At 33.5% G+C, this 12034-nt stretch overlaps 1 protein-coding gene across 12 annotated transcripts in view; it reads right to left on the bottom strand.

The window, feature by feature from the left end:
- Positions 1-12034, bottom strand: part of YAP1 (Yes1 associated transcriptional regulator) — a 102740-nt gene that overhangs the window by 10326 nt on the left and 80380 nt on the right. For 3 of the 12 annotated variants that reach the window (XM_039881948.1, XM_039881957.1, XM_039881949.1), the window contains 2 exons: positions 10798-10991; positions 8565-8612 (listed from right to left, as the gene is read on the bottom strand). In XM_039881948.1, coding sequence (XP_039737882.1) covers positions 8565-8612; positions 10798-10991 — 242 coding nt within the window. The remainder of the gene's footprint in view (positions 1-8564; positions 8613-10797; positions 10992-12034) is intronic. The other 9 variants (XM_039881958.1, XM_039881952.1, XM_039881950.1 and 6 more) reach the window with 3 other exon arrangements.

Raw genomic sequence — 12034 nt, forward strand, 5'->3', positions numbered from 1 at the left:
ACTGTCTGGGATCATAATTTTTCTGTTCACCCAGTTCCTGCATGATGTCACTCTCACTCTACCATCTCTCCAACCTCAGGACTCCAGTTACTTCTCTTTCCTACTATTCCAATCTATTGGTTCCCTTTGAATTGAGGTATAACTGACAATATAACATTAGTTTCAGGTATATAACATAATGATTTGATATTTGTGTACATTGTGAAATGATCACTGTGATAAGTCTTGTTATGGTTACATACGGTTACAAATATAGATTTTTTTCTTCTGATGAGGACTTGTAAGATTTACTTAGCCACTTTCAAATATGTAATAAAGTATTATTAACAAGAGTCACCAAACTGTCATTACATCCCATGACTTATTTTGTAAGTGGAATTTTGTACCCTTTGACCTCCTTTCACACATTTAACCCACCCGCAATTCCTTTCCTACTCTGGCAACCACCAGTCTGTCCTCTATAAGCTTGGTTTATTTTTTTTCAGAATCTACTTATAAGTGAGATCAAATAGTGGTTGCTTTCTCTGACTTATTTAGTGTAATGCCCTCAAAGTCCATCCATGTTGTATATGGCAAGATTCCACTCTTTTTTTATGCACAATAGTATCACATTGTGCATATATACCACATCTTCTTTATCCATGGATGGACACTTAGGTTGTTTCCATATCTTGGCTATTATAAATAATGCTGCAATGAACAGCACTAGTGTTTCAAATTAGTGTTTTTACTTTCTTTGGATAAATACCCAGAAGTGGAACTGCTGGATCATATATGATAGTTCTATTTTTTTATTTTTTGAGAAGACTTCATACTGTTTCCCATAGTGGTTGTGCCAATTTACATTTCCACCAACAGTGTACAAGGGTTCCTTTTTCTCCATATTTTTGTTGACACTTATTATTTCCTGGGGCCATGAGGCACAATTTTCTGGCTCCCTCTGCCATCTCTTCCTGTTTCCCACAAAGCTTTCTTCATGCACACTAATCTTTGAAACTTTTCTTCCAGTCTCAGGTTCCTGTCCTCCTGTTAAAGGCCAATCCATTCTCTCAGTAGCTTCAGGGGATCCATTTTATTTGTTTTCTCTCTATCTTCTATCTCTGACTCCTCCCATTCTCATCTTGCGAAGTGATAAGTGACTTTAAAACAATGATTGTGCACTCCCTGAAGGTCTGTAGTATATGTTGTTTCTTAGTACCACGTCTTTCCATATGCTCTTCTTGACTAGATCACTTTTCTTCTCCATTTAAGACTTTCTCTAGGTAACTCTCCATGATGATCCCATCTCTATCTCTGGATTGGACAGATAGATGTTACATCTTTAACACCCTGAGCATATGTATGTAATATGATATTAGCAGTTATCACACCATATTGTAATTAGTTATTTCTTCTCTGTCCCTTAAGGGCACACTGAATAAATGAATGGACTATTTTGGAGTGTAAAACAATAATTTCTAATACTGTAAAGAATTTATGTTGCTATTGAAATGACAATGTAAATAGCAATAAATTTCAGAATGAATAAAATAGGTTCTGGATGAGGCTGATAGCTAGAGGTCTGTGAAGAAACTACAGGTCTTTAAAATACGGAAGTGATTTGTGAATATCCTGAAAAGAGCCCCAATTGTTTTCTAGCAAAGAAGGCATGTTCCTGTTTGTGTACCGAGTTTTGAACTCCTTGCAGCACAAAGCAAGTACGTGCCATGATACTAACCAGTAAATTGTTATTAAATAACTCAATAAATTAGCTGTAATTTTCATGTTGTTTTTACAACTTTTTATTTTATTCTTTTTAATAAAGTTCCCATTTTTTTCAGATTGTTTTATGAGATTAAAGCTGTCATGTGTAACTCTCCATGTTTTTGCTACTTTCAATTTTGTCATTTGGCTTGTTCAAAGCTGTCAAATTTTTACTTTTTCCTGCCTTAAACAAGTGAATTTCTACTGTCACAAATGCTGCAGAACCAACTATCCACATTTACAAAGAAAGGTAATTTAGAGACGTGAATAAGAAGAAAAATTATTTCAAGTTGCTAAGATGGTATCCAACCCCTGAAGGGCTATGGAACACATTTTTCATTAAATTCATATTTGAGCCATGACTGAGAGTAACTAACCTAGGTCCTCATCTAAATTTAATTTGAAAAAAAAAAATGCCACTTTATTTACTGGTGATGGTAAGAGAGTGGTAGCATTATTAATCAAATAGGGAAGAATGTGGCATGAAAACAAATATAATGTGATAGGGCCAATGAACCAAATAACATACAAATTATAGAAACCATATTCAAGGTATGAAGGTTCAACTCACTTTTAAAATTTCCGGTTACAGCAAAATGAAGTGTTGATTAGATGCCCTAAGTAAATTCTGAATAACTTTTCTGAGATATATGATGTATAATAACTTATACATATTATCCCAAAATGGATACATTCTTATATAGCTCAGTACTTGCTAAAGACAAAATTGCTTTATGTAAAAGTTGACTCTCCAAGTCATTAATTCCAATGTGAATATTTTCACCTGCTGTAAAACATAACTTATTTCATTGGGTTTAATAAGGAAGATGAAACACCTCTGTTGCTACTTTAAAGAAAGTGTCAAAAATAGGAGAGAGAGATGTCTCTGTTTAGGTAGGAAAACCACCTAACATTTCCCCCTCCTTACCCTATCTATGACTTTGGAATTCAACTGAATATAAAAAGAAGTAACTTCTACTTCTCACATAAACACACACACGTATGCACGCATACACCCATACAGACATAGTTTTAAGGTGGCAGATCTTAGAAGTAAAATGGAAATTTGGGGCAGTGTCCTGCTCCATTGCTTTACCTAGTCAGATTCTGAAGGAGACTTAAAATGGAGTCAGAGCTGAGAGTTCCTCCCTATGCTGTCCAGCTTCCAGTGAGGAACAATTAAATCATGGGTTTTCATTGTGAATAAACTTTATAATTCCTTATATTTTTAGCCAAGGATTATAAATGTGAAAGTGAACACATATAAAATTAAGAATTTCAGAAGTAAAATATTGAAAATTTGTTTGAGCTGTTATAGACCTTTTGCTAGTGACTTCAGAGAAGTTATTTTAAGACAGAAAGTGTGAAGTGATGCTACATAATAATCTGAATTTTTTGATCAAAAATGTATTTCATATACTTTATTATATGCATTTAAAAGTAAGCCTCTATCTATCTATGTATCTATCTATGTATCTATCTATCTATCTATCTATCTATCTATCTATCTATCTATCTATCTATCTAACATGTGTGTATGTAGAATAAGCCTATTCTAGTGCAATAAATTTTATCAAAACATTTTGGATAAACTGGAACATTATTTTGTCATTGGGTAAATCTGGCATAACTGTTTTAAAAATAAGCCATGGGACATAACTGGATTGTCTACAAAAACTGATTTCAGTTGAAACATTTCATGTTGAAAGTTACATCTATCTCTAAGGAGTTTTTTATTCTGAACAAATGCCTAAAATTAGAAAACTGAGCTAAAAATATAAGTTCGTTAAGCTTCTCTTTTCCCAAAGGTAGCCAGAAAAAATAGTTTGACAGACTTTCAAAAATGGAGATGCAAGTTGATAGAAAATTCAGCCAAAATTTAATCATGCTTCTGTATTTGAAAGGTCAAATAGTTCTTTTGCAGTAGTAGTTGACTTTTTCTAAATGAAACAAATATTTTTAGCTTATTTTCTTCTGTAATAATACAAAAATGTGGTTGCTTTTCCCATTGAGCTTGTAAATCTTAGCTAATCTGGGACGTACTGAGTCAGAGCTATCTGCACCATAAGTGAAACCCAGTCCCAGCTGGGTCTGGAGGGAACTTTCCAGGATGGTTTATAAAGGAAAAGACAAGTTTGCTTGCTTTATATGGTGGACTTTTATAAACTCGGGATGTAGCCATAAGCCACTAGCCCTTTTTTATATTTCTCTCCTTTCATTTAAATAGCAGTATTATTTCCCATAGCATAAAGAGACACTTCAATGCATAACTGGTAAAGTATTTTGACCCTATATAAAATGGATGGTTTGAATTCATATCATTTAGAAAAATAAGGAGAAAAGCAGAAGTAGTCCATAGTCTAGGAACATTTAGAACATTTCTAGTTATTAAGTCCTTAGGTATCCAAGAAAAATAAAAGCACATGTATACACAGTCATGTAATTTAGAAACAACTCAAACGTCTATCAACAGGCAAATAGATAAAATAAATGCAGTACATTCCTATTACAGAATATTAGTTAGCAATAAAAAGGAGTGAACTATAGATATATCATGAATGAATCTCAAAACAATCTTACTAGCTGAAAAAGTTATGATTCTATTTACAGAAAATTTTTAAAATTATAAAGTCAACTTTACTTTCTTAAAGTAATTCTGTCTTTAACAAATGAGCTATGTAAGAGTATATCCATTTTTGGATAATATATGGCACATAAATGAAGGCCCCACCCCTCTGCCCCCGGGTGATCAAAAGGAAGGTTAGTTTTGTAAACTAGAAATCCAAATTTAAAAATGGAGACTAACTCTAAAAATATACATTTTATACACAGTTCGTCTTAGTGACAGAAGTTTATGATGACAATTCCAAAAATAGGGAGCAAAAAGCCATTTCTTTCAATATTTAAGATAGGCCTTGCCATGCCCCATTTTCCACCATAGCTTTAACCAGTCACAGATATTCCATTCTGTCTGAAATTACTAAAATATTTAGCCAACGTTTAGAACACTTTTTGTTTTTCAATGTTTGTGCCATTTACAAAGTAGCTTCAACTTCAGAAACATTTTTGACTAAAAAAATGTGTATACATGAATTTGGGGGATAGTTATGATAACTATACGATGATCCTAAGCTCTGATAAGTGATATCCAAAGTAGATTTGCAGTTTGGTGTTCCCAGCATTATCCTGAGATTCAACAGTCTTTCTGACAGATTTCTGGAATTAGGTCTTGTGTAATTTGTATTACTTAATTATGATCTCAATTAAAATAATAAAAGTTATTATAGTAGTCTTCGAATTATGGTGACCTTAATTAAAAAAAAATACAACCTATTAAAGTATTCAGGGTGTAAGACTTAATCTCCCCTCTCCCTTTTACACAAACATTTCAATGTGCCCATTAAAAATATAAAATGTAAAATATTCACAGGAAAACACTTAAATGAATCTATGGTTTATATTCAATATTAGGACTTCATAAAGAGGAGAGATAATCTTGGAAAAATTGTTAATTGGATTCTGAAACAGCTTTTTCAGTATCTACTATCAAGAAAGACAGCTAGAGGGGAAAAAAAAGAGCCAAATTCTTTGCTATTATTAAATTCAGGGAAAAAAAGGATGGATGGCAATTTTTTCACATGGCTAACAGTGGTATTATTTTGCTCCATTTGACAAAAACTATGGATAGCTGAACCTCTTTACCATTGTGGGCTAATGGCATAGTACAATATCTTCAACAAAAATACTGTGGGGGTTTTATTACTCATTAAACCAGTGACTGACCTTGATGCGTATGTCTTATTACCCATAAGAAATGGCAATTATGCAATATTCGTTAGTTGCAAAATACTGATAACTGTAATTTCCATGAAGATTAAAGCAATTATTTGCTCAGAAAAAAAGGATTTTATATACAACAGTCCTATTTCTATTTTCTGGGGAGTTTCAAAAATTCTGATGAGGCCACTGGGAAATGAGTTTTGACCTAGATCAAAGGAAATGGAAACTTTTAATTGGTAAGAGGGGAAAAAAGCTCACAAACAGAATCATGAAGACAGAAGAGTGGGCATTCAGCAGAAGGAAGAGTATATTGGCTTGACTAAAGAGAGAAGGCTACTGACCACAGACCATGAGCTAGGTTGCAGAGTTTAGTCTTAATCTCATTAGGGAAGCATGGGTTTTTAAGTACCACATTCTTCAGCACAAGAAGGTTAAAACATTTACACTCAAGGCAAACTATCTTTCCTCAAGTTGTCTGTTTCAAAAGGCCTTGAAACAGAAGCTGGGATGCATCCACTCTCTAAAAGTCTCTCATTTACAAAGGAGCAATCGATGTATTAGAAAGAGACATAACTAGAATATTAAGCATTACATGCCCAATCTCACAGAGCAAAGATGATGTTTATAGTTTCAGAATTTTATTTTCTAATAGAAATTGCTTTTGAAACATGAAAATAGTGAACAATCAAAATGAAATTAAAAATTTAAAGCTCTATGAGATCAAGTTTTTCCAAAATTCTGTGAACAAACTCTAACAAATTAATTTCCATCTTTAAGAGAATATACTAATGCCTCTTAAGTTGTCTTAATTTTTCAGAATTTTTAATTAACCTTACCTGTACTGACATTAGTTTATATGACTGGAGAATTCTACAATATAGCCATGTTTGTTAATACTATTTGAAAGTACTTAAAGATAGCTTTTGAAATGAGTAATTTGTAAACATTCTGAAGTTTGGTACTTTCTCACATATGAGGTACAGAATTATATACCAAAGCATATGAGGTATAGAATTATATAAAATAATGACAGCGATTTCACATTGCTTGTTAACTCTTCTAAACTAATATCCATTAGGAAAATAAAAAAATAAACTTTGAACAACAGTGCCTAGCACTCAGATTTTGAATGGATCCATCCTCTTTTTGCTATCATTCCTCTATAATACCACATTCTGCTCTTCGAGACTGGAAAGCTCTTACTGGCTATCTTAATTATCCTGGTAACCCTACTTAAAGCCATCTTCACTTAAATATGACCATCTTTGTGAAATCTTTCTTGACATCTACCTTAAAGTCACTTAGAAAATATGTAGGCTGAGAAAAACACAAATGCTTTCTTTATACAAACACTACTAGATTCCATGCATCGTATCTGAGCTACTCCAAATTTAACCCAATATTGGAATTTCATACATTTATTGATGTTTTCACAATCGTGCCAGGTAAATACATTGACACTGCAACTTATATAACAAACTAATATTTATTCTCCAGCATTTGCAAAGTTGATTAAAAAACAACAACAACAACTATTTTTTACAGGTTTCTTGCTCTAGCTGAGGGAAATTTACAAAACCCTGCATTTTTAATACTATGTAAATTTAGATTTTATTACTTAAAAGGGTAACCTTTTCTAAAGTTTTTCTACTAAAGTATCTAAGAACTCCTGATGACTACACTTATTCTCAAGTATGAAATAAAGACCTAGAAGTATTTAATTTATTTATTGAATTTCAGGTTCAAGATTTCAGTAAGGAAAAACAACAATTTTAAAACACTTTCGGCATGGGAAACTTTTTGTTTGAACCCAAATCTCATTTAATTTCTGCTCCTATATTAGTTTCCACTTCATTATTCACAAATAAAAGCCTTCTTTCAGACACACTTTAAAGAAAAAGCAAGGAAAAAATGTCTTCACTGTATAAAGATCCAATGCTACGATGCTCTTCCCAGTCAAGTATTAGTAGCCCTCATTACAAGAATGTCTGTGCTCTCTGCTTTAGCAAAGATGACTCTGAGTTATTCCTTTATCTGATCTCTTGATTAAAGGAGGCATTAATGAGGTAGAGAGAGAAGAGAGTTTTTTCTCTCACAAAGTTAATTGGTCTCTATGAGGACTATGTCTGACTCTGCTCCAATGGACAAGTTAACAGTATCCAAAATGAGTGAAATTCTGTCAACTCCCACTTCCAAAGCTGATGCTGATTCTAACACAATTAACTTACTTAGCCTAGCGCAGAAGAGCTACGAATGGTATGAGGTGTTTCATGGTTGCTTCTGCCCACCTGAGAAAAATGCAATGATCCCCTAGCAATTCCTTCAAATCCTGTGAACTTTGAACACAGAGAATCTCTTTGGTTTCAAGAATGACTTTCTTCCTATGAGTCAGATAAGTGCCTCTGTTAGAAAGAAAAACAACTATAATTTTTTCCACCTAAGTAAGATGCCTTCACAAGCCAGTATTCCCTGGGGTTCATCAGGGAGAAATGTTGATAAAAGCCAACAAAGAAACCTAAAACACTACCCAGGCAGATTCTTCTCTCATAGTAATTTTGATATTCTTTCTTTGGAATGTCCACTAGAAAGCATTTTTCCTTTCCTAACATTATCATTATGACTCTTAATAAAATTTCCTAAAGTAGCCTACCCAAGTAAATAATCTGTGCTATCTTTGTTATTATTCAAATTATTAATCTGATACTTTTTTAAGCTATGCAAACAAAACTTAGGCAGACCTCAATGCTGATAGGATATACAATTGAGACAAAATATATTTCAAATGTGGAATAAAAAAAGACCTCCACGGAATCAAAATGAATACTAGCAAGCTCTCTGGGAGGATTGGGGAGGGAGCAGATAGTGGAGACTTTCTGGAAACAGCAATATTAACTTAAATATTTCAGTAGAAAGATAGCAAAGTTATACCCTAGGCTAATCTTCAGTGAGGACAGGCCCCTGGAGCACAAGTTTCTCTCTTTCCTAATATCTCTCTCTCTTTTTTTTTTTTTCCAAGGCTAAAACATCAGATAAGAGCCTACCTGACATTTTGGAGAATTTGCTGTGCTGGGATTGATATTCCGCATTGCCTAAGAGTAAAAAATAAGATGGATAAAAATTACTTTAAGCCACATAATTTGGCTGTGTAGGCTGACTTATAAACTGTATCCAGACATATCACCATAGCACAGAATTCCCAAGCTAGCCCAAGAAGCAGCAGACTTAGGAAGACAGGAGCCAATGGAGTCACCACAAAACAAACTGAAACCTCAGAAGCACTGCACAGCATTGAGGATAGGACAGCAAGACTTTAGGTGTCAGGACTTATATAATTTGATATTGGTCAGGTAGGTTCTTTGCTTCTGAGTATTAGATGAAGCAAGAAAAATATAATTCGATGTTTTAGTGATAAGAGAAACTGTCAACGGAAGTTCACACAGGAAGCCAAAAGACTTACAATATACTGAATTTATACTGATTGCTAATAAAAATCCTAAAAAAAAAAAACTATTAGTATAAGAATAGAGTAGGTCTGTCATTTCATTGTGTAAGAAAAGATAACACAGTTGGTAGTAGAAAAGAAACAGTAAGAAGTTACCTTTAAAGGAAATGAACTATTCTGTCCAGGACCCATCACCCAGAGTAAGAGTGAGAATAAGATTTAGAAAAATTCTTTGGAAGAAAGAATTTTATGAGTAGCAGCATTTTACCCACCAAAACAACATAAAAAACACTAAAAACCAGACCAGCCTGGTCTATGGCATACAACAAAATGATGAATGGCCCCTTTCTAGACTTTATAAAAATAACCTTACAAATGATAAGACTTTGACATTAGTAATTAAATTATTTTTCTTAATAAAACTCTTTGGTTTTGATAGTTTTCAATTCATATGTGAAACTAAGACTTGTATTTACTTAGAACATTTAGTAGCCACTAACAACAAAATAAAATGTATTCAATGAAAACAGGTTGTGTAAAACATACTCTTAAAATTGCTTTATTTCTTCTAGTAGCTACATAATTATATTCTTGATGGTGCTACCTTGTTCTGATGATAGTGTTTTATTTAAATGAGAAAGCTTACCTTTATAGTGATTTGTCAGAAAGTCAGTTAGCGATACAGTAAACTGGTTAATATGCTTCCTGTCCCCATCTTCTTAATGGAAGATGAAAAATTTCTTTCAAGACCACTTCCTGACATCATATGCTGGCAAACTTTCTTACTCCTATCAAAGCTCACTTTTGGTGCCAACCACACTAGAATTACACTGTTTCATTTTATCAAGATCATGCATTTCCATGAACGCTTCAAGGAAACTTTGAAAATAGCACTCATAAAAAGTACCTCATAAAAGTATCTATGTCCTGTTAATAGAAATGTAGAGTACAATGATTTTTTAATGTCTACATTTAGTATGCTATGATTTAGGTGAAAAAATAGTATAGATACATGTATTTAATGTGTGTAAACAGACTATCTCTGAAAAAAAAAATACAGGAAACTGATAGCTTTCACTTTCTGCACACTTTCAAAATTGTACCATGCTTTTATCATCCAAAAAAACTTACATAAAACTTAAAAAAATAAGCTGTTTTGATAAGATCACCTCAAAATATCTAAACTTAGACTTTACCACTCTCAAATAAGATAAAGTAAAAATCATTTTTTAGATGAGGAATTATCCATTCTTAGGGAACATAAAGGCCATCAGTACTTTCTGAAAGAAAACTAATGGAAATGATCATAAAGGGATATAAAGGGAAATGGTCAAGATCTCTAATGTTAGGTCCTACCCTTCCCAACATGAAAAAACATCTTTAAGCAGGTCATTTTTAAGGCACTCTGGGATCTTCCAAACTTAGGATAACCTGTGTTATATTTTAAATAAAACATCTTAGATAGAGCAATACTGAAACACATTTGTCACATAAGAAATATCATATTGGGTAGTCCCCCAAATAATTCACTTAAAGTAAAAGATGTTTTTCCCCAAGTGATGTCCCAGAGTTTCCCCCTTAGTGAAATCTTCAGAAATATAGTAATCTACAATTCTATGTACGTTTGCTTCCTTTAATTTTTGTTTGGCTGCAATGACCATTTACATGTAACAACCCACATGGATCAAAGGCCAGTCAAGAAACTAAGGACAGAGCTGTGTCATTCTAGTTTTAGAGAAACAACATTACTCTGTAAGTAATAAAGGTTAAAATGAAATACGCTCAACTTCATGTAGGAAAACAAACCCCCAAAAGTGGAAGGCTGGTCTAACCTGTGGCCTCACCTGCCGAAGCAGTTCTTGCTGCTTCAGTCGCAGTCTCTCTTTCTCCATCTGCAGTTGCTGCAGCCGCATCTGTTGCTGCTGGTTGGAGTTGCCACCACCCATGACTCCTCCCTGAGGGCTCTGGGGAGCCAGGGGTGGTGGCTGTTTCACTGGAGCACTTTGACTGATTCTCTGGTTCATGGCTGAAATGAAACAAAAGATCTGTCCTAAAAAAACTAGCAGAGGAAAAGGATATTTATTCAAAAGCAACTGGGGATATTCAATGTAGCCTTTTCTGCAGTAAAACTGGAAATAACCTAAAAATCCATAAATAGTTGTACAATGGTTACATTAACTTATTACTATTATCACTGTTGTTACAGGATGCAAGGCAGTCATAAGAGAAAAGAAACAAGAAATAGCTCTAACATGCAACGAATGACATAGAAAAGTCTTAGAAATTTGAATTAAAAGCAAACGGCAGAACAGAGTATATATATATAAAAAAAAGGAGAAATGTATATTACATGCGCATCCAGAGAATATGAATTGAATAGCCAAGAAGCAACTAACATCTGTTGGCTTTGGAGCTGGGAGACTGGGGGACTAAAGGCCTGAGTTGAAGAGAGATGTTTTTTGTAACTTGAAGTCTAAATGATATGAATGCATTGCTTATTACAAAATAGAAATATATATTAATTAAAAAATACATCTCCTAAAGCAAGAGAAACAAAGCATTCCGAGCAGTAAAGTCCAATAAAATTATTGATCTTTAATATATCCTAAATATATATACATATACCCACCTCTAATAAAGCAAGTAGATTAAAATGACCTGATGCACGCTCATAAAATAAGTCTACAAACATCTGGATGGCAGAGATGTGTCTCAGTCGAAACCACTATACCTCCAAGGTAGCCCAGGTAGTCAGTTTTCTGGTTGACTTACATTAATTACACCACTTGACAATTAGAAATATACTGGATTCTTGTACTAGTTAATTTCTGTCACTGATATGACACTGATCAAACTGTAGATTGTGGTAACCTCCGTGATTGGATGGGAGCTCTATTATGCAAAAATGTTAAGAATGCTATATCTATCACCTTTTCAGACACATTTGAATTTTTTAAGGTGAAATTTCAGGTCATTATTTCTACTAAGTGTTTAATACACACTGACTAAAGAAAATCTCAGCTCCAGACAACCACAAACATTCAAGGAAGGAATAATACCAATCTTATA

This window comes from Pteropus medius, unplaced genomic scaffold (genome assembly GCF_902729225.1).
Source record: "Pteropus medius unplaced genomic scaffold, Ma_sr-lr_union100, whole genome shotgun sequence".
In the NCBI taxonomy this organism is placed as follows: Eukaryota; Metazoa; Chordata; class Mammalia; order Chiroptera; family Pteropodidae; genus Pteropus; species Pteropus medius.